Source organism: Haliotis asinina, chromosome 15 (assembly GCF_037392515.1).
Source record: "Haliotis asinina isolate JCU_RB_2024 chromosome 15, JCU_Hal_asi_v2, whole genome shotgun sequence".
NCBI lineage: Eukaryota > Metazoa > Mollusca > Gastropoda > Lepetellida > Haliotidae > Haliotis > Haliotis asinina.
Window position 1 is genome coordinate 12,800,001 of NC_090294.1, and position 19,576 is coordinate 12,819,576.

Below are 19,576 nucleotides of genomic sequence, written 5' to 3' on the forward strand. Positions count from 1 at the left end.
CTCGCATCTAAGCCTTGGGTCGACAACATCAGACTTCAGCGGACGATAACTATGATATTTCTCTGAACGTGAGACACCCTACAAATCTCGGGTGGCGGATTAGCCTATCATTACAACGTAGTTTAAACTACTTTGCCCCCTATCTGTAGATTTTATGTCTGGTATAAATATCATGTTGTACCCAGGGTAGAAATGTCTATCACGTGATGCTAGGGTTGTGTCTCTGCCAGGTTATCGCATCGCGGGTAATGATATTGGCATATATTAATGGGAAGGAATTCCAACATTTTCAACATAATGTTACAGCCATATAAGCACCAGACAAATGTATATAATTTTGGTTTATTTCCCTGATTTTATCTTCATGTGATGATTATCAACACATCTTTGGTGTTGCATTGTCAAATGAAGAAGCCAGAGAGATGTTTATCTTACATTTGCTTTTTTTTTTTGTTTTGCTATAAAACGTGTTTTACAACATTCTTACTTATCAGATTATTTTGTTCTTATTTTGATATTGTAGTATAGATAGATATATGATATTCTTATTTTGTAGTTGTAGTTCATGGTGATTTTGGCTTTTTGTTTGTATTTGTTTCCTGCCTGTTTTAGGGAGTGTAATGGTTGTTGGGGATTACTTTGTGGTTTTGGTTTGGTTTGAGTTTAGGGATTGGTTGGTTTCCCGAATTTTGGCAAGTACTTTTAACCTCCGTTTTTGCATATTTTGTGTTTTATTCGCTGCTTTTCTATTTTGTCCTTGCACGTGTTTGTTGTTTTGTTGCTTTTTATTTTGTTTTGCTTTTGTTTTTTGTTTGTTTGTTGTTTTTGTTGTTTTTGTTTTGTTTTTTGTGTTGTTTTTTGCGGGGGGTGGGGGTGGGGGTGTTTGTTTTTGTTTCCTTAAATTTCTTGCTACAGTCTACGCGCATCCTCAGATGTGTATACCTAGATATTGATGAAGCGTTGTGGTTTAACTGAATGATTTTTCACAGAAGTTGCAGACATGTTTTCGTTGCCCTGACAACAAGTTTTATGAATGAAAAATTTGTCCCGAAACAGAACAACTGAGCACAACAGGGGACCGGAGAAATATCTTTATAAATCCTGACAGATAGTCAGCCTGCTACGCTCAGTGACAGAGGGCTGTGGCTCATTGACAAGGAACGATGTGGCAGTGGTGCAACTTAGCTTTGCCCCCATTTCACCTAAAACAATTAATATCGCCATTCAGACTGGGCCAACCAAGATGGTCTATAAATCACTTATTGGAATGAATTTCATAGCACATAAACCTTCCACTAGCTAATTATATGTCGAATATTACGAATTTTAATGGGCGAATTATGCTGTAATTATCAGCCGGTGTCAGTTGTGTTGTGGTTTTGGAGCGGTGACATGCACTCTAAATGTGACGACTTAAGTGCGTCGGAGTGACAGAAATTATGCTACGGCTACAACGCTCCAGCTGAAGGGAAGAGGACGGGACGCCAAGAGACGCCAGATGTCAATCGACAAGGGAGTGAAAACTTTACTGGTAGAGTGTGGAAAACGCTCAAATGTACAAAACAAAACAGCTTTACTTTTCAGTTTAGTGTGTCGTTATATTGTGTTCACACAGACATAGACAAAGATATGTATGTGCATGCACATGGACAGGAGTCTGAATTGTCACGTGCACTTTTAATTGACACATACGTCTCATGCAGCCGGATGCAATGCAGACGAAATATCATTCTTTTTATAATTTTCGCTCATCAGATAAATGGAAATACGAAGAAGAGGGAGCGGTATTGCTCCCAAATTTGTAAATCAATTAATTTTACAATGACAGCGTTTGTTGCATGTCTCATGAGCATAGGGGACTTTCAGGGATTAAGGTGCCCAGGAGATTGTGCAAACTAGACCGGAAGATCCTGTTTTTTTCTGGGTGTACTTCCGGTCCGACTTGTGAACTGATGTCATTACGCCTCCTGATCGAAGTTGAGAGTCAGGAAGTCAAGCCATTATGGATCTCTGAACAAGGTACGCCCTTTCTGTGTACAGGATCAGTTAGTCGTTGGTTCGAATCACTGGAGTGCCACGATCAAGCTCATTTCACCCATGTTCCATGGTTTCCCGTATACGTCCGCGATTTTAAACTCTGAGATTAACTCTACAAGCTGACATATCTTGAAAGACGGGGGATTCATCCCTGTCCCAAGGTCAAGTCGATTCTGATATTTTGTGAACGAGGATATTCTAAATAATACTAATAATCGTTAAGTGCTCGTGTCTAAGAGCGCGTGCTTGCACTGTTCTTTAAATATCTGAATTAAAATCAACCCATTTAGTCGGTTGCGAGGACCTCCCGGAATTCTACAATGTATTCCTGGTCTACCACCTACACAAACTGGTAACTGTACAAAGTACTAAGGTTGCATTAGGGCAAAGAGGGTCTCCCCGTCTCAGTCCCGTAACACGTGTAGAAAGGACATCATTATAAGCCAAAGTGGGTCTTACGCTGGGGCAAAGCTCCTGATTCCCCTAAACACTTCGCTCCATAACAAAGCCGAGAATAACCTATCGGTGCTAACAGCGCTGCGAGGAGTTGGCAAGGGTGTGCTGAAGTGGTCGGCAAGTGCCCAGCCACAAAGACCCACCAATAGGAGAAAACATCGCGAGTATTTGCGCTAGAGCGGACCTCCCGCAATAAGTTTTTTCACTATTTACTCTATTTCAATTTTTTCTCCAGTCGCTCATTAATTAAAGAAGCGCGTGTAGAGGCTAGTCAGCGTCGGAAACCAAGCGCGCACAGCTGCAATACTGCACGACTGCCCCTACAACGGCTCCACGCATCGCTTATCAAGTTGCCCTCGGTCATGATCATTGTAGGAGCGTATGTAACCGTGTCGCTGCTGCGCTGTGTGGAGCGCTGAACGTCGTACGTCCCAAATGAGAAGTGCTGTATCTGAGCATCGTCTCACCTGTTCAAAAAGGGCTGACAAAGGTATACTACCAGCAGAGTCAACGTATACAGTAATTAAAAATTGGGTCTATTTGTCGACCATTGTGACGATGTACACACCGGTGAACTAAATGACCTCACTATACACTGCTATCAATGAGCGAAAGTTTCTTGTCCTGAGAAGTCTGCGATATTAGTGAGAGTAGCGTTAACAATAGAGACATTTGCTTGCATATAATCCCCTTAATGCTTGAAAAGACGAAATGAATTTACACTTCCATAAACACACAACAAAATATGCAATTAGTTATTAATAACGTGTTATATCAATGCAAGACTATGTCCTTGTCAATACATCGAGGCCTTTATAGTCAATGCATTAAAGTGGCTATTTTACCACACATCATATAATATAGTTCATTGACGCTCTGATGATTTCCTCATGCTGGGCAGCGACATGCACAATACATGATACAATGGTTTATAATACAAGCTTTATTCTTCAGCACATTCTGTCAGGGCGTGGACTGACGAGGGCTGACAAGAGTAGCAACTTGTTACAAACTAGTAATCCATTGTACCTGGCTTTTATCTACAACGTTCTACAACCATAAGAACATATGCGGTATTAGACAGATGCCGGTTTTGACAGCTTCAATTGTACTATTCAAAGAAGTTAGAGAATACCCGGTTTGTGTCAGCCCCTTTAAATAAGTAAGCCCTGAAGAGGTAGATTTCATATTATTCGTCATTTTTTGCGAGCGAAGGTGAAACAACTTCGCTTTCCCAAGAGGCTTGTTTGTGGGGCATATAATCCAGTGATTGATAGGGGCATATAATCCAGTGATTGACATAATGATCTACACAGTAGGGATGCAGTGACGTGGAGCAAGAATGGTTTATACCTTGATCTCATGATCCTGTTTGTCGCTTTTTATTTCAAGCATGGGATATTGACAAGGATTTTCTATATTATGTGTGATGAATGTATTCTGCGCAAAGTGTTTCACTTAGTATTTATTATACCGTATCTTTATTAAGATACTTGAGGCAAATATCCTGAAATCAATTATACCTTTATAAATACGTCGACTCTTCGTCACTAATGCCTCGCAATGCATTTAACTGCTGCCTTTGTCAAGTGTTAACATTTATTTTCAATAAGAAATAAGAAGATATTTCTAAATATACTTAAACAAAATAAATCAATGCAGATTATCTCACGCTTCGTGCTCTCACGTGTGCTCCCACGTGCATTCTTGTCTGAAAGAATATTCTAAAACATGCAATCAAAGGGCAGGGTTTATTTTTCCAACGTCTTAAGAAATAAATTTGATTTGAAACCCTTGAATTATGTTGTGATCCCAGCCGTGATATTGCTCAAGTGATGTAAAAGCGGCGAAAAACCATATTCGTTTGAATTATTTGTATTGTTGGTAATCGAGGTCAAAATTCTGAATGTTCGATTTTTATTTGAAACTAGTTGTGTTACAGATACGATCCTTTAATTTCTCGTGCACGAAGTTAGGATCCGAATGTGTAGAAATCTAAAACTATTGCCACGTGACGTCACTGTTAAATCCCCACACCTAACGATGTTCATCACAAAGTGGCTATAATCATGTTCTCTAATTACACCGGGTAGTGATGACCCTCCCTTCATCAGGTTATGTCGGTGATTGGACTCCATGATCACATCACACCCACTCCAACTCCGACTTTGATGTGCCAATACCGTCTCCTCCCATACCCCATCCCCCGTGTCGATGACGATGGTGATGTTTGTCGTCGGAGACATCCCATCAAGACCCAAACATGAAGATTAAAGGTCCCTGTTAAACCGCTCTTCAGTGAAGGAGATAGGTTGTATCATGTAATTATTGTCTGTAGTGACGATGCCAAGTGATCATCGGATCCAGTTTAAGTAGATAATTACGTAACCGTGTTAGAATCAATCACATGATGTAAAATGGCATGGGCGTTCCTTACCAACGCTCACGTTTCAAAATACCACATGAATTTCATTATGTATTTGAATGTTCTTATTTCAGGAGGTAAGTGTATAATGTGCACATGCTTCGAGTGGTCAGAAAGAGTTGCATGACCCAAACCTTCTCATCAGTTGCATATTGTTTTATATGGCAAAGAATTAACAATAGCCAAGTGTGTTTAAATATTAACGCGTGTTATTAGACTAGCGCGACTGTCGATTATCGATAATAGTTATCGTTAAAATATTAATTTATCTAAGAAAGTGAATACTGATAACTAGTCGACCTATACGGAATGTCGACCTCAGATGAGACATTTTGACAGCTATGTAGACCTGCTGATTATAAGGATAGAGATTCTATACATCCTCATACGATGCATTCAGTTGAGACTTGAAGCAAGGCTAATGTGTTACATCGTATCATGTTGTAGCGCAAAATTTCATTCATTCCGAGGCATTCACCGGAAACTGAAAAATATTTCAAGTCTCACGGCCTTCTGCCAAAATACAACATATCATACCAGTATTTATGGCTGCCTTTCGTCAAGAGTGATCAAGTACACAGGCGTAAACACTGTTGCAATATATACTGTTGTACTGCAATAGATGGTTGCATTATAAATTACTTAACTCGAATAGCATCTGTGATAGTCCCACGTAAAATGTTTACGCCATATACAGACGCAGCAGTAACTCGGGGTATAAACACCATTCTATGGTAAACTAATACCAATGACATGTATACCTGTAACTTGCAATGAGGCTGTGAAACTAAATGACAAAAGCTCAATATCATTTGACATCCTCTATTTGTGATCGAGTAACATGTGCAAAGTTATAATGTGCAACAATGAAACAGATTTTATTGTTCATACGAGTCCAATTCTGTTACACATTGCACCACTGTCATGTACTTGAATGCGTTTACAATCAATAGCATCGTTTTGTTCTCATCAATCGTCTTGGGCGTTCAGCGATTTAAGTAATGATATGCAACAAAAGGAAAGCTGTGTGCCTTAGGACGTTATGTAAATCAAATATAAATATTCTCGTTACGCACAGATGCAGGGATATATTATGGTAATGTTCACAGTTCCTTTGTAATGACATCATAACTTAACCTGGTTTATCGTTACCACAATATGCTGCCAATGTTCTCTCCTCACTTATGTCTTTATACGAACTGGCTGGAACTTAACGCGGTCCCAAATGATATTGATCAGAAATGAAATCGAAAACTTGTACAATGCAACCTAACGTGAGATAGATAACTTCATTTAGAGAAATATGTAAATATACTTTTATAAGTTGTCGGTTTGATATATCATGGGATAGATATACAGTAGTAATCAACATTTGTGAGCAATATTTCACGTTATTTTAAAAAACAATACACTTAGTACATGTATAAACCACGTAAGTAATCGATCTTGGTGTCAAGAACACATAGTACACACTAGTCAACATAGGTAAGGGGTATTTTATGTTATTTTCTTTAAAAAATACTTGTACACTTTGACATAAGTAATCGGACTGATGTATCACAACACAGATGACTATATTACAGTAATCAATATTTGTGAGGGATATTTTATACCATTTCCATAAAAAAACCACTGGTATGTATTATCTGAAAACGCTTTGAGGCATCATGACTGAGGTATCATATAAACAAATGACCTATATAGAATAATCACTATTTGTGAGGAACATTATATAGTATATCCAAAACAAAACATTGGTATATATTTTTGTAATTGTTTCGACGCATTATGCTCAAGCCTTTTGCATTATACTAATACATTTTGTAAGGAACAGTGTGATATTTAATATCTCAAGAACATATACTGATACATATTGTCAGTAACCGCTTTGGTTTGAGAAAGGAATTTATTTCTCGGCAAACGAATGAACTCCACTTAACACTTTGATTAAACCAGACCGACCGACTTGTTCTCAGTTGTTTTCTCTGAATACTTTATCATTACTTCTTTTTTAAAATCTTTTTTTTTTAAGTTCACATGTGAGTTGGACAGAGAATGCATCACAGACATGAACCTGTAACCTTGACATCGGGGGTGTTCAACAAAAGAGACAGGTCTCCACCAAAGGTGCATCCGTCCATAAGTGGAGCATGTACGTGTTCAGTGGGACAGTAACGCGAGAATACAATATGTTGCACCTAGGTATAAATTGATCATATATGCTGTTTAACTAGAAAGCCAATTCATATATATCCCTTCCAATGCGTTTCCCCTTGAAAGAAAAATCCAAACGCAAATCACACTATCGACAAACATGACTTTGTCATGTGAAACAGGTAACATCCGGATATAAGCACACCGAGTTAAGTGTTCTTGTAATCGGTACTTACAGTGCATAATACGGTACCATTGACTAATGCACAGTTCTTCAACAGGTCGACTGTGATAATGAGTGTTGGTAAGGTGACCTGTGTTTCAGAGAACGCTCGCTGCATAAAACCGGAGCTCTGATTGACGGATATACTTTTCAATGATACAAACTCTGCCCCTGAAATTGGAAATCATCCGGTAATATTGTTGAACGAACTACAGTTTGGGAGGTTTTCTCAACGTATCATCAACGGAACACTTTGCCACATAATTCTTTTTTAAAAAAAAGATAAGCATTTTCGTTCACGTTATCCCGCAGTTTTTAAATCCCTAACTATACATAAATTAATATACGTAGGTGAACATCGAGGCAGGGACACCTGTATTTACTTGACAGGTAAGAAATTTAACATTGGCTGTGACTTGTCGAACTGACTGGTGATGATGTTTTTTTCATGTTGTGCAAATGTCAATATGTACATATAAGCAAACCATATATACATGTAATTTTATCTTACGATAAATCTATACCATAGAATTTATATTGTTAATATGTGAATGTACTAAAAGGCTTGTTATTCCCAAAATATCGTACCTTTTATGCCAAACCTATTAGTAGCAACATGGATATCATCATATATGAAGGATACTAGCAGATTAATGTCTTGAACCTAACATATGTGTTCCTGGAACTAACCGCCGCCCCGGAGGCCCTGCGCTGCTTGTTATTGTATCGGGCCGGCAGTTTCAAATATTTGCAGGCCTTTATGGCCTGGAGTAACTTATCGGTCTTTTTTTTTTCTTCAACAGGAATTTTATGTCATTCGATATAATGGCAGAAATAAACACTGTAAAACTGTGTACAGGGTAGTCTGTTTTGGGTTGTTTTGGTTTGATTTAAACAAACTGGGCCTGCTGATTTTATTATACATACCCTGAAGATTTTAAAGTTAGCAGGCCCTGATGGTCAGCTGGCAAATTGAAGTCTTGCAAACACTGTTTCTGGAGGCTCTTGACAATATGAACACAAAACTATAACTTTCAATGTAAGAAACAACAAATATCTTCAATAAGATTTTACTCCAGATGGACAGTATTGAATATTTGCAAATTCACGGATTTGGAATGCAATATTTGATTTGTCCCAATAAACTGCAGTGGTATTGAAGCCTTGAGTTGTAGTGCTACCTGTTTAGCGGCACGGTAATTACAGGTAATACATACCTACCTGGTAAGTGTATTTTGTTTCCACATATCCGCCATAATTACTATGGGACTGAGGTTTAATGGTAGATCTACACAAAGCGGACTAGAGGAAATCGCATTTCTGCTACTCATTATAACATCTTACATCTGATCGCGCGGGGATACACACTTAATTCGAGGCAATCATCGGATGATGAATACTCGACGCGGATGACAAATATCTGCCACAATTTCAATTTCATACTTGAAAAGACGAATTCTGTGTGAAGAGAAGGGACCGCGGTAGACCAAGAGGTTTGTATCGTGTCGAGCGATCCCCCTTAATGTGCTCTGTCCCCCCTCCCCCTTCCTTTTATTCATACACTTGTGGCAAGCTGTACATTGCCTCTATAGAATAATCACACCTTGTAATGGAATTGGTGTTAAATAAAGTAAATGCTAATAGATTAGACGTATATGAGGAGGAAAGAGAGCATGTCCATTGTGATGACGAGTGGCGAAATTCCCATGTCTAAATCGAGCTCGTGATCTTGTCTTTTGCAATTCAGGTGTTAATTGTTCGCACAAACTCCCGCGAGCTATTCTCAACTCAAGTGGACGGTAGCTAAACAAAATAAAAAGGCCCTGTCTCTTAAAGTTGCTAATATTGGCTAATACCTTTACAGTGAATCTGAATGGCGATCAGCGAGAGAGGGGTAGTTGATGGGAGAACGCTTGTCCGCTCGGCGGTTTCATGCCTGGAGTACTGACGAGCCGTTGTACCCTTTTGGGAGACTTATCAACCGGGTTATAACGCCTCACTGTGTTAATATGAATGGCGAGGTTCCCCGCTTACACTACCAGTCAATGAAAATATTCTCACAATGAAACAAGTGTTACCGAGATGCTCTATGAAAATACTTTCAAGGGAGGGAAATGTATTGCTGGCTAAGTATTACAAAGTGATGCGCAGAATGTATTAACAAGATTCCCTTTCACAGCCATATTGCGAAGAAAAACGTTAAATTTGTAATTGCGTTTTTTATTATCAAACTGGTTCACTTCATGCTTTTTTTGGGGACCATTGGGGTTCACATGATGGGACAGCAGTGCGCCAGAGGTTGTCTCCCCTTAACAAACCCCGCTCCCTGTTCGGTCGGTATGGCAAGAAGTTGAAACGGGGCTAATTCCCCAACTGCTTTGCCCTCTTTACATTCAAATTACAGAGCACTGCGTAGAAGTTCAGACGAATGAAGAAGAAAGTTCCCAGTAAAGTGAATGATCTCTGATTGGACATCAAGCCTTCATGACAAAATGTAAATAACGATTCCACAAATCGGTCTAGTTCCGTAAATAATATGGCCTATTTGGGAATAAAAAGTTATCAGGGAAGTGGCTCAAGTGAAAAATGAACTAAAACTTGTAGAAAATGTGTGAATTTGTTATGATATGTTGGAGTCAAAGCAGTTCTGGTTAAGAAATAGAGAAAAATAATCTCATTCAAAATTCGCATGATGCTAACCAACAGTCCTCTACAGCGGCTTTTGTAGCGACAGATTTGTGTACAGCGTTGCTGCTATTTGTAGGGGGCGGTGTCGTGCAGAGAAAATGGGGACCGGTGGCTGGAAAATATTTGGAGGATTTTAAGTACATTTGATAAAGGGATTATCCCCTGTGAGTGTTGACGTATCCGTAGGCTCACATGACACTGGTTATATTTCACCCAAGATTTAATTTAAGAAATTTCAATTTGCATTACATGCTACTGCAGTTACCTGCGCGTCAAACTCACATGATGATAACAGTCATCTAATCTTGACAAACCTGTACAAATATTAAACACAGCCCGTGAATGATGTGATAATGGTGACACAGCCTGCACTTGTTATTATTTTCATAATCAAACTCAACAAACAAATATCTCAGTCAGCTGTTTGAGGGAGTTTGAGGTTTCACTGCCACTTCCTGACTGCTATGCTACAATAATAATACAAAAATATAAAAAAAAAACAATTTATTATCATATCACACACACATTATCTAACAATTTATTATCATAACACAAAACAAAAACACCATGTAAAGTAGTTTGTAAATTGTATCTCTGTGTATGTCATGCTTTTATTCTTGTTTATGTCGAGACAATTGTGTAGATTTTCTCTCTACCGAGTGAACCATATTTATTGCTCATGTTATAACCTTATGGATGAACACAAGTCCTGGCTTACTCACGGACGGTTATTGTAAATTAAAGAGATAAAATGCAGATATGTGATATTGAAGTCAACGGAGATGCAAACCTTGAGTAAACATCCGTGTAAAGCATATGTATTGCACAATAATTTGAAAACAATAACCTTACATGTAATTGAATGTTTTTTCAGTGTTGGTATTGATACTGCGACAAATGATCACATGACCGTACAAACAAACTGTTCATAGCTAATCCAGGCAGACCTTTACATCTAGACTCGATACTGAATAATGATAAGTGCGGTGTTAAACAACAAACCACCTTTACATTTATGTGGCAACGTAATGATTCTTTCTCTTGTCCAGGTACGAATCGTAGAGCCAAAGTTCATAAATTATGTGTGCCATAGTGCATGAATGAAAACATCTCAGTGTACATAAGACCAGATGCTGGTAGTTAGAGTGGTTTAATGAAGTCATAATTTACATTAAAAAATCGCTTTGGCACTTCCCCCGGGTGGGTTGGGAAGGTCTAGGGGCAGGGCAACGCTGAGCACGAGACTCGCCACCTTCGCACAACGCCCGGCACTCATGAATTGATCAAGTAAGGTTTAATCGAGGAAAGACCAATTGAAGTATTTTCGGTTCGAACTTGAAAAATGAGATACAGGATTATATTTCTATTTTAATGCACTGAGAGTTATGTTTTATATTTAACCGAGGGCTGAAGTGGCCACTCATGGTAAAAATGTTTTAATGATGTACAAAACGTAACAAATATACAAATATCAGCCATACTTTGTATTTCAAGAGTTGTTGTATTGACATTAATATTTGAAATGAGGTAATGTAGTAATGTTATGTCCATCATAGCAACTTTTTTTCAGTACAGTTTCAATGTTGAACGATACTAAACACCTAATATCCTTGCTGGGTATGATTTAATGATTTAGTATAAGAACGAAAATCGATTTTCTATATACAACTAGTAAATTATGATGAATTGTTTAATCGATGTCACGCGAAGATGAAATATATGTAACACCAAACAGTTTAAAATTTACAAAATACTTGATCAGTTTGCGCCAGTGTTCTCTCGATAAACAAAACGCCTTTTCTCGTCAATTCTATCAGCTCTGAAAAACTCAATATACTTGTTCAAAGGCTGAAATCATATTTATTAAACGCCAAGGCACCATTGATTTATAGTATGTACAATACTGACAGAGCTAAAACGAAGCCCTCGATGGTGCAGCTCTGTTGTCTAGAGAGAGAGAAAACGAGGACTACAAAAGGTAGTCAACTGGGCCCGTGTGCTACTGATTCTAATCAATGGGCTATTACAGTATCACTTGTAGAGAGGTTTCATGTCGCCTGCAAATTGAAAATCTATCGTTACAAAACTTGAACAAAAACTTAATGTATTTATAGAAAACATCTCCCTCATTAGGGCGTTTAACAATACTAGCACTGTGCAGATTCAAATATTTGACTTATTGATTCGGCAGAATTCTCTGGTCAGCGATAATTAACTTCGGTCAAATTTCTGTCTTGAAACATTATCTGCTGGTTAAATCGATGCATGGAGCTTGAACACATCGATGGAGCTTGAGTTGTCAGATATTCGGTATAAGAGAAAGATTTTATGAAATATTCAGAAATATAAATTTAAAAGACGAATGTAGTTCAAAACAATAACTGAATCTATTTTTGATAGTTTATTACGCTTCAACCCAGGAATCGTGAGGATGGGTTTTGAAGCATTGGGGTCATCCATGGGTTTTATAGAGAGGTTAAATGGTGAGTATAAACGTTGTTATAGTGGCTATGTATCTGATATAAACACTAAGATATCATGAGAGAATAAGCATTAAGATATCATGAGAGACGTACCTGGAAATGGATATGACACGCATTGACCGTGTCGAGTCAGGAGCCATGGGTAGAGCTGGAAGGGATCCCGACCCCCCGCAAACAGAGATGGGTTGAAGGGGAGACCCTGGGGATGGCCAAATGCACCTTGACCCAGATGACCGAACCCCCCAAGGGGTGGGGATACGAGCCCCCATGCAGACCTCAGGGCTAATAGTTCGTTTGGGTTTTCACTGAAAAAACTTCCTCTCAACGGTGACTGCAGCGTTGGGTGGAGCGGAGGGACTCTGCCCCCGAGTTCGGATTCCCCTGGGTGGATCTTTTCTCTCACTACCCCTGGGGATTCTGACCGTCTCCCTTCAGATCCGATGAGTGACTCTATACTAAAACCATGCCTTGCCCTCTTCGCTGTGGGGACAATCGGTTTCATCATGTTCCTCGAAATTCGTGTTATGAAATAGTAAGTACGGATTTTGTTTACCTGCTCAACTGCAGGTTCGGCAATCTCTTTGACATAACACGAAACGTCACAAAACAAGAAAACTTCCAAACTTTCTTCTCTAGTTCGCTAGACCACTGTCATATCTTGACAGACAGTTACACAAGTTTCCCCTGAATTACGACAGTGATATGTCACAAAATCTTCGACATAAGAAACCGTGTGTTAGTACTTAGAAGTGTTTTATATTCAGTCTCACTGTTCCGTGTGCCCCATCTTGACTGAACTATCCGTTCATTGGCTGGTGATGGGAGGCAGCACGAGACACGCGCGGCCGCTAGAGGGCAGGATCTTCGCGGCAAGTCAAGCGCAGACGATAGTAATCTGTGACAGATGTAATTTTGCCGAGGACAGAGTCCCTCGCGAACATGGACGTGTCGGTCTCAGTCAAATATCTCCATGAAATGTATCATGCTTTTCGACACACATGTATGCAAGTACTTCCCAGCTTTCTCTTACAATTAAAGCTGTTTACATACCATAAATGGCTATAATACCCTTGAATGAAGCACAACGCCGGTCGATAGGAAATAAAAGTGCCACTGTTTCAGTCTTGCTGTTTCTTATTCAGAAAATCAAGAATCGAACTGATAACCGTTAACTTTTTACGGAATCTTTCATACATGGGAAAACGCTGTGTTCGGTGATGGTTAAATATCTCTATCCAAGTTGTGAGTAAACTGGCCGTAAAGCTTTCCACTCATTTTGGTGTATCTTTCTTAAACTGAGACTTTGCTAGTTGTCAATATACAGCGTCGTATAAGAGTCAGGTTTGTGTGTAACCTCTTGAAAACTGTGTGTGTGACATGTTTGACAGGTGTTGGGGTGTACTCTTTGTTTAATCAGTGACAGGTGTTAGTCCTTCAAGCTCCAGAAAATCACATTTTCACAATTTTTAACATTAGCTTAAGTGGTTACTTTTAACAATAACAGCTACCTGCTGTTTTATATCACTATACACATTATTGATAATAGACAGGTAAAAATGCCATATTCAAATGTATATAAATATATGGAGCAATTTGGTTAATGTGAACGGTGGTTACTTTTAACAATAACAACTATCTGCTGTTTTATATCACTACACACATTATTGAAAATAGACAGGCAAATATGCCATACTCAAATAGATAGATAGATAGATAGATAGATAGATAGATAGATAGATAGATAGAACAACTCGGTCAATTTGAAGTGTGTAATACTCGATGAAACTCTAAGCGTGAACTCTTCAAGTCTGAAAAGACCGACACCTCAGCACAGAACACGACTTTGGTGCAGGCATTGTTTACGTAATAAGTTTCTTTGCTTTTCCCAGAGATGTTAAATAAAAAATATATTCTTGCTGATGTATGCAGAAAAGGACTTCCCCCATGACATATCTGGTTATTTTGTGTATATTTAGGTATTTCAGTCTTTGTTTGTTTACTTGGTTGTTAGTGAAATAAATAAATAAATAAATAAATAAATAAATAAATAAATAAATAAATAAATAAATAAATAAATAAATAAATAAACAGTTCCGCCCGAAATATATTGTCACCTTGAATATTTGTGGTACAGTATCGTTGTGCAATCTCACCAGAAAAGACGCTTCACACAATACGTGATGAATAGCAGATTTGAACAGCCTACAGAAGAACACTTACGTAAATGTACGACTGTAAACTCCAATGCAAAAACAGTTACTATAAACGACACGATGTATTTTAGTTCTTTCCGCTATATAACAAAGTGGTTAACTCCTCCGCTTCGCTGGTATAAGCACATATACAGAATGTACGGGTGGGTTGACCTCACACACTACACACATCCAGTCAAATGTCTGACATACCCGAGTTACCCCCCTTTATAGCGATGTGTTATCGATAATAAAAGTTCGCTCGTGAAGAGAAAGCTTTCATAAGTCCAGTAATTGTGACTTCATCACAAACATATCACTGTTTCATCATCAAGGCATCGGTAGCATGAAAAGGTATGATTCCTCACAAATGTGGAGTAGCATTTTATGTTCAGTAAATTTGATGTTGGAGGACCAAATACGTTGATTAGTCAATTTTAAGATGCGTGCGTGCGTGCGTGCGTGCGTGCGTGCGTGCGTGCGTGCGTGCGTGCGTGCGTGCGTGCGTGCGTGCGTGCGTGCGTGCGTGCGTGCTTGTGTGTTCATGTGAGAGTCCAATGACATAAATTTCCGAGGTTTCAGTGCACAACTGAGCAATACCTCTGCCTGTGTCTCTCTAGCAACATTAACGGTATTGCTCACCACTGTGTCACTCTACAGCATTAACGCTACACATCTGACTGTGTCTCTCTGCAACTTTAACACATTATCTCTGACTGTGTCACTCTACAACATTAACGCTATACATCTGACTGTGTCTCTCTGCAACTTTAACACATTATCTCTGACTGTGTCACTCTACAACATTAACGCTATACATCTGACTGTGTCTCTTTACAACTTTAACACATTATCCCTGACTGTGTCACTCCACAGCATTAACGCTATACATCTGACTGTGTCTCTTTGCAACTTTAACACATTATCTGTGACTGCGTCACTCTACAACTTCAACATGTCACCTCTGACTGTGTCTCACTAGAACATAAACGCTATACCTTTGACTGTCACTGCACAGCATTAACTCTGTACCTCTGACTGTGCCATTTACAACATAAAAGCTATACCTGACTGTCACTCTACAACATTATTACTGACTGTGTCTCTCTGCAACATTTCTTTCTAGAACAGATACTGTCTTCCTTACTGTAGCAATCACCGTTATCTTCATGACAACCTGATTAAAGATGCATCTCTATTTGATGTAACCATCTGTACCGAAGGTCATTACATTTTGCACGGTATCTTGACTACTTTACACCCCGTACATATATGCTGCTGACAGAATAAACATCAAACGAGGGGCTAATTAAGGGTTCGAAACCACACCATCAAACTGATATGACGACGACATCCTGGACGTATATATGTTCAACGTACAGTGGAGCTTTGAGCTTTAACACAACCACATCAGTAAAATGATCACAACATTATATTTGGGTAACAATGTCTCAGTATAAAATCAATTCTAGTACTTTTGTTAGGTTGACTAAAAGTCCAGGTGGCTTAGTGGATTAGATGGCTGACTTGGTGTACCGGCAAATGTGCTGACTCTACGAATCAATAAAGTTAGAAGTCTGGAAGGTTTAGCAGATGCTAAAATGAAGAATACTGTTTGTGAATGAGGCGAGATTAAATGAAGTTTGGCGGACTGCTTGTGCTTGCCCTGACTTGAGTTGCAATTACAGTGCTAGCTCACTTAGATACCATGCCGTGGGTAAGTATGAATGCACCACTGAGACACATTATACAGACTACGAGCAGACTAGTCCTTGTCGTACCCATTAATGTCGAGTGCCAGGCAGTAAACAACAAGTACCATATTCGTCTTCGTATAACGTGACCGGGATCGAACCCGCGACCATGCGCTCTCCGGGCGGATACTCCAACCGCTACACCACGAAGGCGGTCGGGGGTGGATGAGACTACCGTAGTACCACTAAATAAATATATATCATCTAATGGTATGAGAAATTCTGTCGCCATTATTGTAGCGTGATAGGCTTCAAATGACTTTTTTATGTAAGAGAAAAGAACTGTGATAATACCCGGTACAAACGGTACACCAAAGAAAATAATCCGATACGTGATTTATCACGCGCGCCCGGTTGGACAAATGGCGAGCCCTCAGTGCTTGAAACAATTAAAACCAATATAGTCATGGGACTATTAGTCGTTTAGATTTCGTGAATTATTCATTAAAACAGATCGCTTAAGAAAACCATAATTGGCCTGTTCACAGCATCAGCAGTAATGATGTTTAAAAGCAGTTTTATTATTTTTCAAAACTGACAGAATAATAACAGCACATGATTTCTCATAAGTTATGTAACACAACGGACTTTGAAAAGTTTTCACAAAGTGCTTTGGATAATAGCATGTAATTCACGTGCCACAATCGGAACGACGTGCGCGTGCAGGCGTAGATGGTATAATTTGGTTTAGCCCTTCAAAAACACCGCTTAATCACCACTGCCACTTCGAAACTGGCTTCCCAAATGAGCTCGTGGTATTAGTGACAATTAATATACATTTATCTATTAAATATTCATATAGGAACATTTACGATTTATCGAAGCAGAAAATTGCCATGTTCAGTATGTTAGGAAAACAGTATTTCAGCGTGAGAAATATTATAACGCAAGCCTTGGGATTTGAATTATGAATATGGGAGACAAGCAAATTGTATTTGTAGTCTGTTATTTTGACACACGGCTTTTGCCATTGCCTCAAGGCTGTTACAAGGACACCGCTAATGTGATACCGCTTATTTTCAAATTATACTTTATAAAAACAAAGGGAAAGGCAACGTACAATTTGTTTCAACATCAGCCCTAATATTGGGGCAGCCGTGGCGTCCGTGTTTTAACTGCGCGCACCTGCCTGTCTCTGACGATAGAAGAGCTGAATGTTATAGGCAGTTATTATTTTCCTTCACCCGGAGTGTGATCACCGGGACAATCCGATTGGCAGCAGGTCGTCATAATGTGAGGGCCGACAGCACGAGTCCCGGGGGAGAGGCCAAGAGAAGTAGATAGCCTGACGGTCCAGGAAATTAGAGGTTATTGCCGGAGCTCTTAGATGGCAGCCAGTGGTTCACCATCCCTGTGAATCTTGTCAGTTATGCTAACAGCGTTCTGTGATTACACCTTTGGGGGAAAATCGCGAGATTTCTGTGTTTTTTATTTATATAAATGCTCTCACTGATCGCAGAAATATTTATTTTAACAACTCTACAAAAGCACTATTAGTTGGTTTGAATTTTTAATATGCTTTTACGGACGTGTAGTTATGGAGTTTGCGGTTTTGATCTGCAGTGGGACTTTATGATATCCAAGTGGAAGTGGCGCCTACGGCAGGCGCTATAAGAGGAACATAATTCAAAGTCTTTTGTAAACATACTTTGGAATATCATGTTTGCAGTGTTTTCTTATGTTGCCGAAAATAGGTACCTTTTGCCAAAATATCGATGTAAACAACGAAGAATTCCCTTGTCAAACAGACCATTAAGCAACGTTAATAGGGGCAGCTTGCCGGTGAAAGCATTTTATACGTTCAAAAAACAAGTAGACGTATCACAACAAATGCATTTATAAATATTAATACGAAAGACTGTAAACTTGATTCTGAAAAGTTGAAGGTAGGTAAATAGTTCAACTGTATCAGATAGGCTTAAATATGGAATAACCAGTGGGTGGGAGGTGAGTGAAAGGGGTGGGGGTGGGGTGGGGGAGGTAATGGTAATGGTAATGTAACCGGATAAGGATGTTTAACCGTTCCCCCTTCACGTCGAAGACCTGGGTTTGATTCCCCACACGGGTACAATGTGTGAAGCCCATTTCTGGTGTCCCCTGCCGTGGTATTGCTGGAATATTGCTAAAGGCAGCGTAAAACTGAACGCACTCACTATTACTACCAAGGACACAGTCTTCCGTGCAGTATATACATGTACATACATATTATCCGATGCATCTTGATATGCATGCGTTATTCAGACATTTCACAGCTTGTAAAATCTTCTCTTCTCATACTCTTTAGTGGTCTTCAAAAAACTAAGGATGATTACCGTGTTGTATTTTGGTTCAAACATGTATACTTACGGCACAGTTCTTTATAAACAAGTGCCCAGCCACACCCTTCTCTTAAACACCGGCCAAAGATCTCAGTTTGAACCACTCTGGAACAGACGCCGTCGTCTTGGTAACAAAGGCTCTATGGAATTATGGTCGACGTTCTTGAACATAGCACCTTCACCCATTGAAGGCAATCGGACATTTTCATTTCGACCAATCCGAGGCTTCTGCCCCGTCCCTATGGTATATAGGGTATGGAGGCTATGACAAAATGCACCTTTGATGCAGGTTTGGTAGAAATGGCTTGAAGGGATCGGGAAACATAACCTCCAATACAAAACGTACATACAGCAACAGGAAGCCATTGTAAAATTTGAACCAAAATGTTATTGGTCTTTCTCAAATACAGAAAACATAACAATTAATTAAACCTGTGACGCTCCACGACTGCCAAATAATATTACTTCACAGTTTTAACTCCAAGAGCGAAAGGAAAATATCATCAGTCATAAATTATTAAAAGTATTGAGGGTTATCTCGAAACTCTTTACGTAAGAAAAATGCAGTATGAGAATGTTTTTACATTGCGGGTCTAACTAAGAATATTTTTTACATCAAGGATGGTAACAACCCATTCAATGCCACTGTATTGTTTGATCAAGGTTCGATTATTTACTGACCTGTCTCGTATAACTATACTATTGGTGAGTACCACGTTAAACAAGAAATGCTGTCAACTAACTCACAGATACAATGTTTGGATGAAGGTTGATATAACCCAAGTCAAATGCATTTAGATGATATACAGACGTCTTGTACACAAGACAGCGAATGATGTGATCAGA

General features: G+C 39.1%; 1 protein-coding gene across 1 annotated transcript in view; it reads right to left on the reverse strand.

The window, feature by feature from the left end:
* Positions 1-12,971, reverse strand: part of LOC137266418 (homeobox protein ceh-2-like) — a 24,054-nt gene extending 11,083 nt beyond the window's left edge. The window contains exon 1 of the mRNA XM_067801911.1: positions 12,560-12,971. Within this exon, the coding sequence (XP_067658012.1) occupies positions 12,560-12,971 (412 nt within the window). The remainder of the gene's footprint in view (positions 1-12,559) is intronic.
* Between the last annotated feature and the right edge of the window lie 6,605 nt (positions 12,972-19,576).